General features: G+C 42.3%; 1 protein-coding gene across 3 annotated transcripts in view; it reads left to right on the top strand.

Moving 5' to 3' along the window:
* Positions 1–21,548, top strand: part of PGAP2 (post-GPI attachment to proteins 2) — a 36,079-nt gene extending 14,531 nt beyond the window's left edge. For all 3 annotated transcript variants that reach the window (XM_060771326.2, XM_060771324.2, XM_060771327.2), the window contains 5 exons: positions 3,178–3,512; positions 6,055–6,307; positions 7,127–7,233; positions 17,259–17,367; positions 21,323–21,548. In XM_060771326.2, the coding sequence (XP_060627309.2) occupies positions 3,348–3,512; positions 6,055–6,307; positions 7,127–7,233; positions 17,259–17,367; positions 21,323–21,453 (765 nt within the window). In that variant the 5' untranslated portion in view covers positions 3,178–3,347 and the 3' untranslated portion in view covers positions 21,454–21,548. The remainder of the gene's footprint in view (positions 1–3,177; positions 3,513–6,054; positions 6,308–7,126; positions 7,234–17,258; positions 17,368–21,322) is intronic.
* The last annotated feature ends 224 nt before the right edge of the window (positions 21,549–21,772 follow it).

The raw sequence follows: 21,772 nt of genomic DNA, 5'->3' as shown, positions 1-21,772 counted from the left end.
GTACAGTATCATAATATGTAATACTGATATTGTGCTGTGCTAATAATATATTGTATACACATATAATATTGATAATAATATTATAGTATAATACAATATAAGAATTATATATTTTGTATTACATATAATACTACTAATAATATTACAGTATAATGTTTTAGTACAATATAGTAATATATAATACTAATATTGTGCTGTGCTATAATATATATAGATTAAATAAATATAGATTTATATATAGATTATAAATATATTAAATAAATAAATATAGATTTATATATAGATTATAAATTTATTTATTTATTTATTTGATGCACTTATTAACCGCCATTCTCAGCCCATTAGGGCGACACATGGCGGTGTACAGTACACATAAGAGACAATTACAAAAGGCAGTTTCAACAACATCTAAACTAACAACACTTACAGACTACACTAAAAATCCGCTTCGTCTCATAGTGGAATCATAACCCGTCTCATATTCCTTGTTCCATTCCAATTCTTCATTACCGTAATGTAAGCACTTAATTAAATGCCCTCTCGAACAGCCATGTCTTAAGGCTTTTTCGAAAGGACATGAGGGAGGGTGCCTGTCTGATGTGTGCAGGGAGAGTGTTCCACAGCCGGGGGGCCACCACCGAGAAGGCCCTATCCCTCGTCCCCGCCAGGCGTGCCTGTGAGGCAGGCGGGATCGAGAGAAGGGCCTCCCCAGACGATCTCAAGGTCCTCGTGGGCTCATAGGCCAAGATGCGGTCCGAGAGGTATTTATAAATATATATAGATTAAATAAATAAATATAATATATATATTTATATAATAAAATATATAGAGATTAAATAAATAAATATAAATGGATGTGGGACCAGGCCTTCGGGTAGGCTGGCAGATGGACAAAGACAACCAACAATGACCACAGTAGGAAAGGACAATGACAATGCTAAATGGTTTACGGACTTGGACTTGGTGACCACTGACCACAAGATGTATTTTAATTGCTGCTAGTTTATTGTCTGATTGTTTTAACCAGTTATAACTGTGATGTTATGTCTTAAATTTGTGTATTGTATATTGCATAGTATGTTGTAATTGTTAGGCATCAAATTGTGCCTTGTGTAAGCCGCCCTGAGTCCCCCCTCGGGGGTTGAGAAGGGCGGGGTAGAAGCACCCCAAATAAATAAATAAATAAATAATATTGTATACACATATAATATTGATAAAATATTATAATGTAATACAATATAATAATAATGCAATATAAGAATTATATATTTTATATTACATGTAATATTACTAATAATATTACTAATAATGTTACTAATAATATTATATTCCATAAATAAGGGGCCACGATCGAGAAGGCTCTATACCTAGTAGATGACAAATGATAGGTGCTAATAATATATTGTATACACATACAATATTGTTAATAATATTATGATGTAATACAATATAATAATAATGCAATAGAAGAATTATATATTTTATATTACATGTAATATTACTAATAATATTACAGAATAGTGTTATAGTACCATATAGTAATATCTAATACTAATACTGTGCTGTGCTAATAATATATTGTATAAACATATAATATTGATAATAATATCATAATGTAATACAATATAATAATAATGCAACATAAGAATTATATATTTTATATTACATGTAATATTACTAATAATATTACAGTATAGTGTTGTAGTTCATTGATAATATTATAATGTAATACAATATAATAATAATAATAATAATACAATATAAGAATTATATATTTTGTATTACATGTAATATTACTAATAATATTACAGTATAGTGTTATAGTACCATATAGTAATATATAATACTAATATTGTGCTGTGCTAATAATATATTGTATACACATATAATATTGATAATATAATGTAATGCAATATAATACTAATAATAATACAATATAAGAATTATATATCTTGTATTATATATAATATTACTAACAATATTACAGTATAGTGTTTTAGTACAATATAGCAATATATAATACTAATATTGTGCTGTACTAATGATATATTTTATACACATTTAATATTGATAATAATATTATGATGTAATACAATATAATAATAATGCAATATAAGAATTATATATTTTATATTACATATATTACTAACAATATTACAATAAAGTTAGTACAATATAGTAATATATAATACTAATATTGTGCTGTGCTAATATATTGTATACACATATAATATTGATAATAATATTATAGTGTAATACAATATAATAATAATACAATATAAGAATTATATATTTTGTATTACATGTAATATTACTAATAATATTACAGTATAGTGTTATAGTATAATATATAATACTAATATTGTGCTGTGCTAATAATATATTGTATACACATATAATATTGATAATAATATTATAATGTAATACAATATAATAATAATGCAATATAAGAATTATATATTTTATATTACATGTAATATTACTAATAATATTACTAATAATATTACATTCCATAAATAAGGGGCCACGGTTGAGAAGGCTCTGTACCTAGTAGATGACAAATGATAGGTGCTAATAATATATTGTATACACACATAATATTGATAATAATATTATAGTGTAATACAATATAAAAGTAATAATAATGCAATGTAAGAATTATATGTTTTATATTACATGTAATACTACTAATAATATTACAGTATAAGGTTATAGTACAATATAGTAATATATAATGCTAATATTGTGCTGTACTAATAATATATTTTATACACACATAATATTGATAATAATATTATAGTGTAATACAATACAATAATAATAATAATAATAATAATAATAATAATACAATATAAGAATTATATATCTTGTATTACATGTAATATTACTAATATAGTGGTATAGTACAATATAGTGGTGTAGTATAGTGGTATAGTACAATATGGGAATGTATGGTACTGATGTTGTGCTATGCTAATAATATAATATATTGTATTTACTTATAACTTGTAAGCCCTTTGGGGTGAGAAGGGTGGCATAGAAATGTCGTAAATAAATAAATACCTTTCTGTCCCTCTTCCTTTCTTCCCTCATCCTTCCTTTTCATCCAATTTGTGTGTGTGTGTGTGTGTGTGTGTTCAGACCTGGATTAACAGTCAGTGTTCTTTTCCTCTTTAGCTGCCAAGGCAGAGCTGGAGAGCACATGGCCCTCCCCCAGCTGCTGCTCCTTGACCACAACTCCCATCATCCCTAACCAGGAGTCGCAACACCTGGGGAGCCCTGCGTCCCTCTCCCTGCTCCCTGTGCCAAGACAAGGTGTACATTCCCAGCGCTGAAGGCTGGGCAGGATGTTCCAGGTGCCGGTGCCCTTGGACCGGGACCGGGCCCTCTTCCGGCTCCGGTTCACTGCATTGGCAGTAGGGACCGTCTGCTGCCCACTCTTCGGCTTCCTCTTCTGCGTGATCTGGTCCCTCTTCTTCCACTTCCAGGAAGCCACCTCCACCCACTGCAAGGTAAGCGCTGCCATTTATTGCATAGGATCATAGCGTTACAAGATTATCTAAACCTCTCATAGAGGATAGGGAAGCGTTGAACACATAATAAGAAGAATAATAATTTACTGGTTGTAGGTTCTTTGGGCTATATGGCCATGTTCTCGAGGCATTCTCTCCTGACGTTTCGCCTGCATCTATGGCAAGCATCCTCAGAGGTAGTGAGGTCTGTTGGAAATAGGAAAAAGTGTTTATATATCTGTGGAAGGACCAGGGTGGGACAAAGGACTCTTGTCTGCTGCTTGTCTAGGTGTGAATGTTTCAACTGACCACCTTGATTAGCATTTGATTGCTTGGCAGTGCCTGGAGCAATCTCTTGTTGAGGGGTGATTAGATGTGCCTGATTGTTTCCTCTCTGTTGTTGTACCGTTCTAATTTTAGAGTTTTTTAATACTGGTAACCAGATTTTGTTCATTTTGGTGGTTGAAATTGTCCCACATGCTTGCGTATTTCAATGGCTTCAGTGCTCCAGGCACTGTCAGGCCATTATATGCTAATCAAGGTGGTTCAATCCCATCGTTGCTGGAGTTCAGAATGCTCTTTGATTGTAGGTATACTGTACATCCCAACAACTAAAACTCCCAAATTACAAAATCAATTCTTTTGAGTGAGGGTCACTCGTTGGCCTGATAGATGTCTTGTGTCCAAATTTGGTGTAAATTCATCCAATAGTTTTTGAGTTCTGTTAATCCCACAAACAAACATTACATTAGGTTCTTGTGGGTTTTTTTCGGGCTATAGAGCCATGTTCTAGAGGCATTGCTCCTGACGTTTCGCCTGCATCTATGGCAAGCATCCTCAGAGGTAGTGAGGTCTGTTGGAGTTAGGACAATGGATTTATATATCTGTGGAATGGCTGGGGTGGGGCAAGGAGCTCTTCCCTGCTGGAGCTAGGTGTGAATGTTTCAGCTGATCACCTCACAGAAAGATGGAGTAGCTATGGGGAGCCCTCTCAGCCCGGTCATAGCTAACTTCTACATGGAACACTTTGAAAAACAAGCCCTGGAGACAGCAACCAAAAAGCCCACGATATGGTTCAGATATGTGGATGACACCTTCACCATTTGGAGCCATGGAGAAGAAGAACTCAACAGGTTCCTGGACCATCTTAACAGCATCCACCCAAACATCCAGTTCACCATGGAAAAAGAAAATGAAGGAAGACTGCCTTTTCTAGATGTCCTCGTCATCCGCAAACCAGATCAACAATTGGGTCACACTGTCTACAGAAAACCCACACACACAGATAGATATCTACATCAAAACTCCAACCATCACCCAAGTCAAAAAAGAAGCACCATTAAAGCCTTGGCAGACCGTGCAAAAAGAATCTGCGAAGCCCACCTCCTCCAAGATGGACTGAACCACCTCAACTGGGCTCTCCAGGCCAATGGAGACTCCACCTCAGGCATCAGAAGAGCTGCAGGACCACCGAGAAGAAGCCACGAGAGTCAAGTCAAAGATCCACCCAGAGGGAAAGTCCTCTTGTCATACGTCAAGGGAACCACTGACCGCATAGGGAAGCTGATGAGGAAACACAACATACAAACAATCTACAAACCCACCAAGAAAATCCAACAAATGCTACGTTCAGCAAAGGACAAGAGGGATCCTCTCACCTCTGCAGGAGTCTACCGTGTACCAGGCAGCTGTGGACAAGAAGTCTCCATAAGGACCACCAAACGCAGCGTTGCCGAGACATGCATCAAGGAACAGGAAAGGCACTGCAGACTCTTTCAACCAGAGAAGTCAGCCATAGCAGAGCACCTGATGAACCAACCTGGACACAGCATATGATTTGAGAACACAGAAGTGCTGGACCACTCTCACAACCACCATGTCAGACTACACAGAGAAGCCATTGAAATCCACAAGCATGTGGACAATTTCAACAGAAAGGAAGAGACCATGAAAATGAACAAAATCTGGCTACCAGTATTAAAAAACTCTAAAATCACAACTGCAAAACAACAGAGAGGAAACAACCAGGCACAGATTAACACCTCCCAGCAAGAGATTTTCCCAGGCTCAGGCAGGCCTTCAAATGCTAATGAAGCTGAAACATTCACACCTAACTGCAGCTGGGAAGAGCTCCTTGCCCCACCCCAGCCATTCCACAGATATATAAACCCATTTTTCCTACTTCCAACAGACCTTCTCAACCTCTGAGGATGCTTGCCATAGATGCAGGCGAAACGTCAGGAGAAATGCCTCTAGAACATGGCCCTATAGCCCGAAAAAACCCACAAGAACCTAGTGAGTCCAGCCATGAAAGCCTTCGACAATACATTAAACATTACATTCTTATTTATATAGATACCAGGCGTGGGCCAACTTCAGCCCTCCCAAGGTGTTTTGGACTTCAATTTAAGAAAGAAATAGCCACCAGGACTCCTAAGATCCTTCTTGGGCTATCTTGGCCGCACCAGAAGGGACGGGACTGGTGGGCCAGAGAAGGTCAGTGGTGCTCTTGGTTGCAGTTGTGTCCCTTCCAAACCTGCAGGTCCCCAACTACCTGCCCTCCATCAGCGCAGCGATTGGCGGCGACACCCCCGAGCGCTACGTCTGGCGCTTCTGCATCGGCCTCCACTCGGGGCCCCGCTTCCTGGTGGCCGTGGTCTACTGGAACTACTATGGGAGCTGCCACTGCACCCGCCGCTGGTACCACTGCCTCTGCAACGCAGCCTTCACCCTCAACCTGATGGAGAACGTGGCCCTCCTGCTCCTCACCTACGTCTCCTCCTCCGAGAACTACTGTAAGTCATAGTGGTTTTTGAGTTATGTTAATCCCGCAAATGAACATTACATTTTTATTTATATAGATTAAAATAGCACAGGAGACAAGGTGGAACTGTCCCCTGCCCCCCTCTCTCTTCACGATATAGTCATTGTAGCAGAGAGAGGGCTACTGTGGAATTAATGACACCATTTATATTCCACCCTTCTCACCCCAAAGGGGACTCAGGGCGGATTACAGAAGACATACACGGCAAACATTCAATGCCATTAGACATACAGACCAGACAGACAGACAGAGGTGTGTGTTGATATTTTTCAATTTTCGGCGTCCTGGAGGTTATGCTCAATTCCGGCCACAGGGAGTGCTGTTGCTCCATTCTCTATGACAACAAGCCCTTTAATCACAGACTTTCCTCCTCTTCTTTGATTACCGGATTTTTAAGGTGCTGTAAAACACCTCCCTGCTTAAGCAGTGCCTAATTTCTCTACTCACCGCTCACACCTTCAAACTGCTTAGGTGGACAGTAATCTAGGTTGAAGGTCTGGTGCTCACCCAGACCCAGTCTCAAACTACCAACCTTTTGGTTGAGAAAGATCTATTGCTGCTGGTGATTAACCAGCTGTGCTAAAGCCCGGCCTTGCTTTGCCTTGTTTGGGATGCTGATTGAAGAGAATGTCCCCATGTACTGTATCCACAGAGACAACCATCCACATCCTGACCATATTTCAAAACTTCCCAAAAGCTGGAGAATCCTAGAGTTGGGAGAGGGCAGAAGGGCTTTTCCTCCTTGCTTCCTCACTCTCCCTTTGGGTTTCCTCTCCTCTCGTATCCGCAGTCATCCACCAGAGCGCCTTCATCCTCTTCATCGCCTCGGCCCTCAGCCACATGTTCCTGACCTGCATGTTGTGGCGGATGACCAAGAAGCACACCATCAGTCCAGAGGTAGGGAGCCTTCTTTCACCTTCTCGCCCTTCAATCATTGGTACATCCACAAATTTGCACATTTCTTTGTTTGAAGCTTCTATCTACAGCATGTCAACCCAACAGGGTCCCTCAGTTGACGTATGATAGAGAAACATGCTAAGGTTGTTCAATATGCAAGTGAAAATATTGAAAATCAGACCAAAACAGTCAAAACAGCCAGAGTAGCCAGTGGTCATTTTAATAGACAAAGGACCTTCAAAATGGCAGATGGTAGCTGGTAGGCTGTTGGGATTTGTGGGAGTTGATGTCCAAAACACCTGGAGGGCCCAAGTTTGCCCGTGCCATATCACATGCAATTCCTGGAACGATTCCATCGGCACTACCCCCGAAAAATCCTGCAGATCTCTTGGGAAGACAGGCAGATAAATGTCAGCGTGCTAGAAGAAGCGAAGACCACCAACATTAAAAACTCTAGCATAGACACGGAGAACTGGGAAGCCCTGGCCCTTGAGCGCTCCAACTGGAGGTCAGCTGTGACCAGCAGTGCTGCAGAATTTGAAGAGGCACGAATGGAGGGCGAAAGAGAGAAACGTGCCAAGAGGAAGGTGTGTCTTTTTTGGTGAGGGTACTGAAAATAAGGTGTGTTTTGCAATCAATGGCATCTTCCAATTGAAGAAATGCTATGTGTCTTTGACAATATACTGTGTGTCTGTTTCCACACAAAGACTAGCCTCCAGGGGGCAGCATTTCCCTGTTTGTCCTGCCCTTGTGCTCCTTTCCCATTCTCTGAGCATTTTTTGAAGTTCAAGAACTCCTAAATCTTTGGCTTTGGTCTTCTTTCTAAAGAATTCCAGGGACCTGGGTGGGAGGCATCCAATGGAACAGGCTTAAAAACCCAAAATACACCATGTATACATATACACATATACTCATATCCATATACACATTCATACACACACACACACACTTATATATATCCACAAGCACACACAAATATACATATATACATACACACATAGATACATATACACATGCACACATATACATATACACATGCTTACACACACAGAGATATGCATATAGACAAGCACACTCATGTACACAATATTCATATACACATATAAACACACAAATACACAAATATATACACACATTACATATACACATACACGCACACATACATATACATATACACAGGCACACACATGTACATATACACATACATACTCATATATATACTCACCTGACAATGGAATTGGACAATGCTTGAGAATAATGAGACGCTGATGATGTTGCTTTTATTGCTTTTGTGATGTCTTATACTATAATGTTTTTTATCTATTATGTTTTATGTATACTGATTTGTTGGAAACCGCCTTGAGTCGCCAATTGGCTGAGAAAGGCGGTATACAAATACAGTAAGTAAATAAATAAATAAAGATACACACAAATATTCATATAGACAAGCACACACATATAAACAATATGTATATACACATATAAACACATGAATACACAAATATATACACACACACATATATACACCCACATATATATATATATATATATATACACACACACACACACACACACACATATATATATATATATATACACACACACACACACACATATATATACATATATAGGAGCTGGGGGTGGTGACGGCCGACAGGGAGCTCTGGCATGGGATGGTCCATGAGGTCACGAAGAGTCGGAGACGACTGAACGAATGAACAACAGCAACATATATACACAAATATACACACACACATAAACACATATATACACGCACAAAATACATATACAAAGACTGGGCCACAGCAACGCATGGCAGGGAACGGCTAAGAATAATATAAAATAATAATATATAATAATTATAATAATTATTATAATAAATATAATATTAAAATATCTCCAATATCCTAGGCCCTTGGGAAGAGATGGATATTCAGAGATAAATCCCAGACACTTTGACTAATAAGCATGAGTGCTGTGTTGTTATGTACAAGTAAATCTATAATAACAATAATAATAATAATAATAATAATAATGTGTGCTGTGTTGTTGTGTACATGTAAATATAATAATCATGATGATTTTATTCCTTACCCTCCTCTCCTTGTGTGTTTTGACTGTCACAGCACAGTCAAAACACACAAACATTGCAAACGTTCTGTAAACACACATACTAAAATGTAGTTCTATAAAAGATACGTATGGAAAAGTATGTCCTTCCCACAGCAACGGATGTTTTTGCAGTTTTATCAACTTTCCCCATGTTTTTATGATAGACCCAGTTAGGAAATGGTATTTATAACCCAGGAACAGAAATGGCTTTACATTGAGTTGGTTTCAGTTTGGAAGCCAATGGAGATCCTGGTTTAGGGGGCATCAACACGGGGGCCGGAAGGAAGGAAAGAAGGAAGGAGCCGTAGTAGCGGATGTGTGCTGTGGGCAGGAAGCGGGGCGGCCGGGGGAGGAAGGAGCCTTGCGGAGCCCCGATAGAGAGAGGCAGACCACCAAGGACGCCCGGAAGGAAAGGGCGGAGGCCTGGAGCAGAAGAATGCGGGAAGGATGATGGGTTGGTCCAGCTGTGGATTGCGGCTTCCTTTGCACGCCTGGACCTTTTCCTTCCAGAACTGAGCAGGGTTTGGCTGCAAATTAATGCCTTTTGACCCCTGCTGAACTGCCACAGCTCAATGCTTTGGAATTGTGGGAGTTGTAGTTTAGTGAGGCTGACACTCACTGGCAGTGAAGGTGAAAGACCTCATAACACTTACTTACTTACTTAGGTGATCCCTCATAGCTCAAGGGTGATGGTCTTCCAGATGTGGGTCTGTAGGTGGCCGTGGAGCCCTAGTCTTGACCCGCATCTTCTCCCACAGTGAGGACATCGCTTTCCAGGTGGAAGGTGGTCCCAGTCTGGGTTGGCTTGATGCATCTTACTCTTGGCATGTTTCTACCTTTCGCCCTCCATTCGTGCCTCTTCGAATTCCACAGCACTGCTGGTCACAGCTGACCTCCAGTTAGAGTGCTCAAGGGCCAGGGCTTCCCTGTTCTCAGTGTCTATGCCAACTCTAAATCTCTTTTCCTGCCCACCAACATTCCGTTTTCCGTTCTTGACTTCAGAGTAGAGCAACTGCTTTGGGCGACGGTGGTCGGGCATCCGGACAATGTGACCAGTCCAGCAGAGTTGATGGCGGAGGACCACTGCTTCAATGCTGGTGGTCTTTGCTTTTTCCAGCATGCTGACATTTGTCCGCTTGTCTTCCCAAGAGATTTGTAGGATTTTTTGGAGGCAACGCTGATGGAATCGTTCCAGGAGTTGCATATGACATCTGTAGACAGTCCACATCTTGCAGGCATTACTTTACTTAGGCGATCCCTCGTTGGCCGAGTAGGATAGTCTTCCAAGATCAGTGTACTGGTGAGTCCGTAGGTGACTGTGGAGCCCTAGTCTTGATCCACATCTTATCCCACAGTGAGGACATCGGTTTCCAGGTGGAACGTGGTCCCGGTCTGGGTTGGCTTGATGCATCTTCCTCTTGGCACGTTTCTCTCTTTCACCCTCCTTCGAATTCTGCAGCACTGCTGTTCACAGCTGACCTCCAGTTAGAGCACTCAAGGGCCAGGGCTTCCCAGTTCTCGGTGTCTATGCCACAGTTTTAAATATTGACTTTGAGCCCATCTTTAAATCTCTTTTTTCTGCCCTCCAACATTCTGTTTCCCGTTCTTGAGTTCGAAATAGAGCAACTGCTTTGGGAGACGGTGGTCGGGCATTCATACAACGTGGCCTTCAGTCCAGCGGAGTTGATGGCGGAGGACCATCACTTCAATGCTGATGGTCTTTGCTTCTTCCAGCACAATATTTCCCTGCCTGTCTTCCCAAGAGATTTACAGGATTTTTCGGAGGCAACGCTGATGGAATCGTTCCAGGAGTTGCATGTGATGTCTGTAGACTGTCCACGTTTCACAGGCGTAGAGCAGGGTTGGGAGGACAATGACTTTATAGACATGCACCTTGATCTGCCTACGGATGTCCCAGTCCTCAAACATTCTCTACTTCATTCGGAAGAATGCTGCACTTGCAGAGCTCAGGCGGTGTCCTATTTCAGTGACAATGTTGACCACGTTTCACAGGTGTAAAACAGGGTTGGGAGGACAACAACTTTATAAACAAGCCCCTTGATCTCCTGACGGATGACCTGGTCCTCAAACACTCTTTGCTTCATTCAGAAGAATGCTGCACTCGCAGAGCTCAGGTGGTGTCCTATTTCAGTGACAATGTTGACCATGTTTCGCAGGTGTGTAACAGGCTTGGGAGGACAATAGATTCATATACAAGCACCTTGGTCTCCCTTCTAATATCCCGGTCCTCAAACACTCTCTGCTTGATTTGGAAGAATGCTGCACTCGCAGAGCTCAGGTGGTGTCATATTTCAGTGACAATGTTGACCACTGAGTTGTTGTAGGACTTTTTCGGGCTGCATGGCCATGGTCTAGAGGCATTCTCTCCTGACATTTCGCCTGCATCTATGGCAAGCATTCTCAGAGGTAGTGAGGTCTGTTGGAACAAGGAAAAATATGACACCACCTGAGGATGCTTGCCATAGATGCAGGCGAAACGTCAGGAGAGAATGCCTCTAGACCATGGCCATACAGCCTGAAGAAACCTACCACAAACCAGTGATTCCGGCCATGAAAGCCTTCGACAATACAATGTTGACCACGTTTCGCAGGCGTATAACAGGGTTGGGAGGACAATAGATTCATAAACAAGCATTTTGGTCCCCCTTCGAATATCCCGGTCCTCAAACACTCTCTGTTTGCTTCAGAAGAATGCTGCACTCGCAGAGCTCAGGTGGTGTCCTATTTCAGTGACAATGTTGACCACGTTTCGCAGGTTTATAACAGGGTTGGGAGGACAATAGCTTCATAAACAAGCACCTTGGTCTCCCTTCGAATATCCCGGTCCTCAAACACTCTCTGCTTGAATAGGAAGAATGCTGCACTTGCAGAGCTCAGCTGGTGTCATATTTCAGTGACAATGTTGACCACGTTTCATGGGCGTATAACAGGGTTGGGAGGACTATAGATTCATAAACAATCACCTTGGTCTCCCTTCAAATATCCCGGTCCTCAAACACTCTCTGTTTGCTTCGGAAGAATGCTGCACTCGCAGAGCTCAGGCGGTGTCATATTTCAGTGACAATGTTGACCACGTTTCGCAGGTGTATAACAGGGTTAGGAGGACAATAGATTCATAAACAAGCACCTTGGTCTCCCTTCGAATATCCTGGTCCTCAAACACTCTCTGCTTGATTTGGAAGAATGCTACACTCGCAGAGCTCAGGCGGTGTTATGTTTCAGTGTCAATGTTGACTTTTGTGGAGAGGTGGCTGCCAAGGGAGCGGAAATGGTCAACATTTTCTAATGTTACACTATTTAGCTGTATTTTTAGCATTGGAGAGGGATTGCTGGTGACTTCTGGAAGAATACTTTGGTTTTCTGGCTGTTCAATGACAGGCTGAGCTTCTCGTATGCTTCTGCGAAGGTGTTTAGAGTGGCTTGTAGGTCTTCTTCTGAATGCGCGCAGACGACATTGTCATCAGCATATTGGAGTTCTATAACAGACGTCGTAGATCTTATTCTGTGTGGCTTGGAGGTCATATCACTACAGCTCTCATGAATGCATTCACAGCACTACGTCATGGCATGTCTCTAAATGCATTCATTCTTCAGTGTAGATCAGGCATGTGCAAACTTCGGCTACCTAGGTGTTTTGGACTCCAACTCCCACCATTCCTAACAGCCTCAGGCCCTTTCCTTTGGCCCCTCAGCCACTTAAGCGGCTGAGGGGCCAAAGGAAAGGGCCTGAGGCAGTTAGGAATGGTGGGAGTTGGAGTCCAAAACACCTGGAAGGAAGGCCAAAGTTTGCCCGTGCTTGCTTTAGTTCCTTCCCTTTTTGCTGCATTGTTGTCATCCCTCTTTCTCTCTCTATTTTTCAAAAAAATATATTTCGAAATGCGATGAATCACCATAGGAAATCTCTCCCTCTCTCTCTTATTTGCATTTCTTGACGAAAACAAATGGAAACTGCTGTCGTGGTGTCAATATTCCCGCTGCCGTGGGTGTCTGTGGAGGCGGTGGGATTTCCCCAAACCTCGCAGGGCTGTTGTGATGAGTACAGAGGTGGGAAGGAGAAGCATATATACCTCAATCTCCTCTAAAAAGGGTTATGGGAACGATAGTGTCCCAGATTTCAGAATAATCTTTGAGTATAGGTGGGCTATAAATCCCAACAACTACAACTCCCATATGACAAGGTCTGCTTTTCCCATACTCCACCAGTGTTCACATTTGGACATACTGCGTATTCGTGGCACGTTTGGCCCAGATCCATCATTGTTGGAGTCTAGGGTTCTCTGGATGTAGGTGAACTATAACTCCAAAACTCAAGGTCAATGCCCACCAAAACTTTCCAGTATTTTATGTTGGTCATGAGAGTTCTGTGTACCAAGTTGGGTTCAATTCCATCATTGGTGGAGTTCAGGATGCTCTTGGATTGTAGGTGGAATTAGAAATCCCAGCAACTACAACTCCCAGATGACAAAATCAATCCAGCCCCAACCCCACCAGTATCATTCACATTGGTGGAGTTCAGAATGTTCTTTGATTGTAGGTGGGCTATAAATCCCAACAACTACAACTCCCAAATGTCAAGGTCTGTTTTCCCCAAACTCCACCAGTGTTCACATTTGGACATATTGCGTATTCGTGACACGTTTGGTCCAGATCCATCATTGTTGGAGTCTAGTGTTCTCTGGATGTAGGTCAACTATAACTCCAAAACCCAAGGTCAATGCCCACCAAAACCTTCCAGTATTTTATGTTGGTCATAGCAGTTCTGTGTGCCAAGTTGGGTTCAATTCCATCATTGGTGGAGTTCAGGGTGCTCTTTGATTGTAGGTGGAACTAGAAATCCCAACAACTACAACTCCCAAATGTCAAGGTTTGTTTTCCCCAAACTCCCATCTGTGTTCACATTTGGACATATTGCGTATTCGTGGCACGTTTGGTCCAGATCCATCATTGTTGGAGTCTAGTGTTCTCTGGATGTAGGTGAACTATAACTCCAAAACCCAAGGTCAATGCCCACCAAAACCATCCAGTATTTTCTGTTGGTCATAGGAATTCTGTGTGCCAAGTTTGGTTCAATTCCATCATTGGTGGAGTTCAGGATGCTCTTGGATTGTAGGTGGAACTAGAAATCCCAGCAACTACAACTCCCAAATGACAAAATCAGTCCCTTGCCCAACTCCACCAGTATTCAAATCTGGGTGTATTGGGTATTTGTGTCAAATTTTGTCCAGTGAATCAAAATACATCCTGAGTATCAGATGTTTACATTAAGATTCATAGCAGTAGCAATGAAAAAAATGTGATGGTTGGGGGTCACCACAACATGAGGAACTGTATTAAAGGGTCGCGGCATCAGGAAGGTGGAGAAACACAGTCGATTTCTAGCATAAGTTTTCATGGAGGTTCCTTTTTCTCAGTGGCTGGAATCCTGATGCAGGTATGTAGTTATGTCCACCTTTTTGTGGGCTTGACTTAGTAGCCTCTCCTGTCCTGGTCATAGAATCCTAGAGTTGGAAGAGACCTCCTGGGCCATCATCATCCAGTCCAACCCCATTCTGCCAAGAAGCAGGAATATTGCATTCAAAGCACCCCTGACAGATGGCCATCCAGCCTCTGTTTAAAAGCTTCCAAGGAAGGAGCCTCCACCACACTCCACAAGGGGCAGAGAGTTCCACTACTGAACGGCTCTCACAGTCAGGAAGTTCTTCCTCATGTTCAGAAGGAATCTCCTCTCTTGTAGTTTGAAGCCATTGTTCCATTGCGTCCTAGTCTCCAAAGAAGCAGAAAGGAAGCTTGCTCCCTCCTCCTCCCTGTGGCTTCCTCTCACATATTTATACATGGCTATCATATCTCCTCTCAGCCTTCTCTTCTTCAGGCTAAACATGCCCAGCTCCTTCAGCCGCTCCTCATAGGGCTTGTTCTCCAGAAACTTGATCATGTGAGTCACCCTCCTCTGGACACATTCCAGCTTAAGAGTCAACCTCTCTCTTGAATTGTGGTGCCCAGAATGGGACACAATAATCCAGGTAAAGTGGTCTGACCAAGGCAGAATAGAGCATGGGGAGCATGACTTCCCTGGATCTATTGATGCAGGCCAAAATCCCATTGGCTTTATTTGTCACCACATCACATTGTTGGCTCATGTTTAACTTGCTGTCCACGAGGACTCCAAGATCTTTTTCACACGTACTGGTCAACCCAACAACAGGGAGTAAATGTCACCCACCCCATTGCATTTGCCCGGGGAAGACGTTGCCTCCTTCCTCGTGGCTGCTGCCCAGCAAAGGAAAAGAGTTGTGGTCATGGCTGGTGTGTCACAATTGCGGCCAAGCCGCCTTCCTCTTTTCCTCCGGCCTTCCACCTTCCCAAGCATCACGGTCTGTGTTTTACACAGGTCACGAGTTTTTAAAAATGATTTTATCGGTTTAGATTAGTTGTGTGTTTAACTTTATTTTAATGTTTGTATGCTTTGGGTTTTAATGTATATATTGTGTGAATATATACATTAAAACATGTTCAACATCTTCATTCATGACTTAGATGAGGGGCTAGAAGGCAGGATCATCAAGTTTGCAGATGACACCAAATGGGGAGGGAGAGTCAATAGTCCAGAGGACAGGAGCAGGATTCAAAACGATCTTGACAGATTAGAGAGATGATTGGCCAAAACTAACACAATGAAGTTCAACAGGGACAAATGCAAGATACTCCACTTAGGCAGGAAAAATGAAATGCAAAAATACAAAATGGGGGACAATGCCTGGCTCGAGAGCAGGACGTGTGAAAAAGATCTTGGAGTCCTTGTGGACAACAAGTTAAACATGAGCCAGGAATGTGATGTGGCGGCAAAAAAAGCCAATGGGATTTTGGCCTGCATCAAGAGGAGCCTAGTGTCTAGATCTAAGGAAGTAATGCTACCCCTTTCTTCTGCTTTGGTTAGACCACACCTGGAATATTGTGTCCAATTCTGGGCACCACAATTCAAGAGAGATATTGACAAGCTGGAATGTGTCCAGAGGAGGGCGACTCAAATGATCAAGGGTCTGGAGAACAAGCCCTATAAGGAGCGGATTAAGGAGCTGGGCATGTTTAGCCTGAAGAAGAGAAGGCTGAGAGGAAACATGATGAGGGTCATGCAAAAATATGTGAGGGGAAGTCACAGGGAAGAGGAGGGAGCAAGCTTGTTTTCTGCTTCCCCGGAGACTAGGCTTCAAACTACAAGAGAGGAGATTCCATCTGAACATTAGGAAGAACTTCCTGATTGTGAGAGTCGTTCAGCAGTGGAACTCTCTGCCCCGGAGGGAGTGTGGTGGAGGCTCCTTCTTTGGAGGCTTTGAAACAGAGGCTGGATGGCCATCTGTCATATTGGCCATATTGCTTTGAATGCAATATTCCTGTTTCTTGGCAGAATGGGGTTGGACTGGATGACCCATGAGGTCTCTTCCAACTCTTTGATTCTAGGATTCTATGAATGCTAAATTCCAGAGCCAAGTTTTCACCAGCTTTCTAAAGGTCAGGAGACATGGGGCAGTTCTAATTTCCAGTGGGAGAGAGTTCCAGAGCTGAGGGGCCACCACCGAGAAGGCCCTGTCCCTCGTCCCCACCAGACACGGGGATGAATATGAGGAAGAACATGAGGAAGAACTTTCTGACAATGTGAGCCGTTCAGCAGTGGAACTCTCTGCCCCAGAGTGTGGTGGAGGCTCCTTCTTTGGAAGCTTTTAAGCAGAGGCTGGATGGCCATCTGTCAGGGGTGCTTTGAATGCAATATTCCTGTTTCTTGGCAGAATGGGGTTGGACTGGATAACAGCCCAGGAGGTCTCTTCCAACTCTTAGATTCTATGATTCTATGAAAAGCCCCCTCTCTTCCTCTCCTCCTCTCGCCTGTCTCTCTGCAGGAGCGCAGGTCCTACAAGTGGAAATGGTGGCTGTTCCTCTTCAACCTCTTCACGTTCTCCGTGGCCGCCTGCTTCTACTTCCGACACAACTGGTACTGCGAGGCCGGAGGTAAGGCCAGCCTCTCTCTCGGAGCCTTTTCTGTGCCATTTGTCCATCCTCACAACCCCTTCCTGATCTTTCGTGGCCCTCAGCAACCCCCCCAATCTCCAAACTGATACCTTTGGGGCCAAAAGTGATGTTGAGTTGCAGCTCTTAAAGCCTCCGGGTGCAACAGTTTTCCTTTAAAGTCATTTGGGAGGGACCCCCAAAGGCCATCTAGTCCAAAATGACTCGGGGGGCATTTGGGGAATTGTAGTCCACAAAAGAAACTGCTGCTGAACCTAATGGAGGACGCTCTCCCATTGCCAACGGAAGTGGAGATTGAAATGCAGTGGTTCCCAGTAGGCTTGGGCAATCCATGGTTCTAAATGGTTCTAAAGTACTTACAAAACTAAAGTTCTGGTGGTGAAAATTTCAGAACTCAACAAAACTTTCAAAATTTAATTATTATTTCATTATTGATGATTTTAATGACAGAACCAATTAGGAACTGCCATTTATAATGAAATTTTGAGAGTTTTGTTAGAGTTCTGAAATTTTCACCACCAGAACTTTAGTTTTGTAAGTACTTTAGAACCATTTAGAACCATGGATTGCCCAATAAAAATGTCATAAAAATTTGCTGTGATGTGGCAGCAAAAAAAGCCAATGGGATTTTGGCCTGCATCAATAGGAGCCTAGTGTCTAGATCTAAGGAAGTAATGCTACCCCTCTATTCTGCTTTGGTTAGACCACATCTGGAATATTGTGTCCAATTCTGGGCACCACAATTCAAGAGAGAGATTGACTCTAAGCTGGAATGTGTCCAGAGGAGGGCGACTCAAATGATCAAGGGTCTGGAGAACAAGCCCTATGAGGAGCGGCTTAGGGAACTGGGCATGTTTAGCCTGAAGAAGAGAAGGCTGAGAGGAGATATGATGAGGGCCATGTATAAATATGTGAGAGGAAGCCACAGGGAGGAGGAGGGAGCAAGCTTGTTTTCTGCTTCCTTGGAGACGAGGACGCAAGGGAACAATGGCTTCAAACTACAAGAGAGGAGATTCCATCTGAACATGAGGAAGAACTTCCTGACTGTGAGAGCCGTTCAGCAGTGGAACTCTCTGCCCCGGAGTGTGGTGGAGGCTCCTTCTTTGGAAGCTTTTAAGCAGAGGCTGGATGGCCATCTCTCGGGGGTGATTTGAATGCAATATTCCTGCTTCTTGGCAGAATGGGGTTGGACTGGATGATTGCCCATGAGGTCTCTTCCAACTCTAGGATTCTATGATTCTATGATTCTAAGCCTAGTTCCCAGCTCAGGCCTTTCTTATGCCTCCTGCCTGGTGTTTGTTGCTCTTGTTGTGTGCCTTTGAGCCACTTCTGACTTAGGTTGACCCTCAGGCACACCTATCACAAGGGTTTCCTGGCAGCAGCAACAGCAAAATAATAATAATAATAATAATAATAATAATAATAATAATAATAATATAGAGTAAAATAATGGAAATATAACAATAACAGTAATAAAGAAGTAAAATAATAAATGTAATAACAATAATAATAGAGTAGAATAATAAATGTAATAATAATAATAATAATAATAATAATAATAATAATAATAAATGTAATAAAATAACAATAATAACAGAGTAAAATAATAAATAACCTTGACTCGAGTATAAGCCAAGTGGAACTTTTTCAGCCTAAAAAAGGGGCTGAAAAACTAGGCTTATACTAGAGTATATACAGTACTTCTCATTCCAATAATAATAGAATAAAATAATAAATGCAATAATAATAGAGAAAAATAATGGAAATGTAATAACAGTAATAATAGAGTAAAATAATGTAATAATAATAATAATAAATATAGTAAAATAATAAATGTAAAAATAAAAATAATATTGTAAAGTAATGTAAATGGAATAATAACAATAGTAATAAAGTAAAATAATAAATGTAATAGTAATAATAATGCAAATAATAAAGAGTAAATTAATAAATATCATAAAAATTATATTATTATTATTATTATTATTATTATTTTACTGACACAAAAACACAGTATGTCATAGCTCGATTTCGTACCAAAAAATCACAAATTATTATTATTATTATTATTATTATTATGGTTATTGATATCCTGCTTTTTCTCTCCATACAGACACTCAAAGTGGCTCACAATTAAAAGCATTACAATACAACTTCAAATATACAAACATAGAATCTAATCACAATACATCTTGTATTGTCGAAGGCTTTCATGGCTGGAATCACTAGGTTCTTGTGGGTTTTTTCGGGCTATAGGGCCATGTTCTAGAGGCATTCTCTCCTGACGTTTTGTCTGCATCTATGGCAAGCATCCTCAGAAGTAGTGAGGTCAAGTGCCTCTAGAACATGGCTCTATAGCCCGAAAAAACCCACAAGAACAATACATCTTCTTATATACAACTAGCTGTGCCCTGCCACGCGTTGCTGTGGCCTATAGTAAGACTTTTCAAAGTAGAGGTAGATATCTGGACTATTATGAAAGAGAGGTATGTACGTACTGTTCCTTCCCCCTTCCTCTCCTTTCTTCCTTCTCTACCTCCTTCTTTCTTTCATTCCTTCTTTGGCTCTTTGGTTTCATCCTTCTTTCTTTCCTTCATTCCCTCCTCCTTTCTCTACTTCTTCGTCTCCTTTCTTCCCTCCCTGTTTCTTTCCTTTCACTTATTTCCTTTTTTCTTTCCTTCCTTCTTTCCTGCCTTTCCTTTCCTTTTTCTTTCCTTTCTCCTTTCTCTTCTTCCTTCCTTCGGTACCTCTTTATTTCCTTCCTTCCCTCCCTCCCTCCCTCCCTCCCTCCCTCCCTCCTTCCTTCCCTCCCTCCCTCCCTCCCTCCTTCCTTCCTTCCTTCCTTCCTTCCTTTCTTCCTTCCCAATGCCCACCAAACCCTTTTAGTGTTTTCTGTTGGTCAGGGGAGTCCTGTGTGCCAAAATTGGTTCAATTCCATCATTGCTGGAGTTCAGAATGCTCTTTGATTGTAGGTGAACTATAAATCCCAGCAACTACAACTCCCAAACGTCAAAGTCTATTTTCCCCAAACTCCACCAGTGTTCACACTTGGGCATATTGAGTATTTGTGCCAAGTTTGGTCCAGATCTATCATTGTTTGCGTTCACAGTGCTCTTTGATTGTAGGTGAACTATAAATCCCAGCAACTACAACCCCAAATGTCATAGTCTGTTTTCCCCAAACTCCACCAGTGTTTGCACTTGGGCATATAGAGTACTCATGCCAAGTTTGGTCCAGATCCACCATTGTTTGAGTCCACAGTGCTCTCTAGATGTAGGTGAACTACAACTCCAAAGCTCAAAGTCAATGCCCACCAAAACCTTCTAGTGTTTTCTGTTGGTCATGGGAGTCCTTTGTGCCAAGTTTGCTTCAATTCCATCATTGGTGGGGTTCAGAATGCTCTTTGATTGTAGGTGAACTATAAATCCCATCAACTACAACTCCCAAATGACAAAATCATAATTTTTTGAGTGATGGTCACTCCTTGTGTTGTGAGACGTTTTGTTGCCAAATTTGGTGTGATTTCGGTCATTGGTTCTTTGGTTTTTAAGGTACTCATTACGACCAGAGCATTTTTATATATATAGATAATATAAATGTTTATTTATACCCCACTTTTTCTCTCCACAGCAGAGGTTTGCAAACATTGCTTTCCCTTGAGGCTGAGAGAGTGAGAACTCCCCTCCCTTGAAGTCACACTCTCTCAGCCTCAGAGGAAGGCACGGCTGGGAGGAGATTTGGTGGCTGGGAGGGGAGATTTCCATGGCCAAGATTTGAATTCTAGCCTCTTAGTTCAACACTCAAATGGCCACATGGGGCTGGGTGTGTGGTCCGGCTCAGAGCAGCTGTGGGGTCCCTTTCTTGACCCCTTGAGTTCAAAAGGGCAGTTGGGGACCCTTTCCCATTCTGCTTCCTCACCTGTCTCCTCCTCCCGCAGTGTACACCATCTTTGCCTTCCTGGAGTACCTGGTGGTGCTCTCCAACATGGCCTTCCACTTGACCGCCTGGTGGGACTTTGGCAGCAAGGAGCTGGTGGTCAGTTCCCAGCCGGAGGAGAAGCGCTTCTAGCAGAGACCTTTCCTCGGGCCTTCGCTCCCCTCCCACCTTCTCCTCATGGCTGGACGTCCTTCAGATCCCTCGTGAGGAGGCCTCACCTGCGTGAAGTCGGGGAGACCCCAAAGGCCATCCAGTCCAGCCCCCTTCTGCTGTTTTAACCCTTCAGACAAGCCTTAGCCAGGTGGTCCTGGTGCCAGAGGTGAACTATGTGGTGAAACTGGACACTCTTTGTGATGACGACCCAAGCGCACACCCCGCTGCCAAGTCAAGGCCAGAGGAGGGTGGGAAGAAGGCCACCACGTCTCCCGCCACGTCCCTCAAAGGCGTAAGT

This window comes from Anolis sagrei, chromosome 3, assembly GCF_037176765.1.
Source record: "Anolis sagrei isolate rAnoSag1 chromosome 3, rAnoSag1.mat, whole genome shotgun sequence".
Lineage (NCBI taxonomy): Eukaryota > Metazoa > Chordata > Lepidosauria > Squamata > Dactyloidae > Anolis > Anolis sagrei.
Note: the sequence above shows the minus strand (reverse complement) of the source record. Positions and strands in the feature narration are given on the sequence as shown.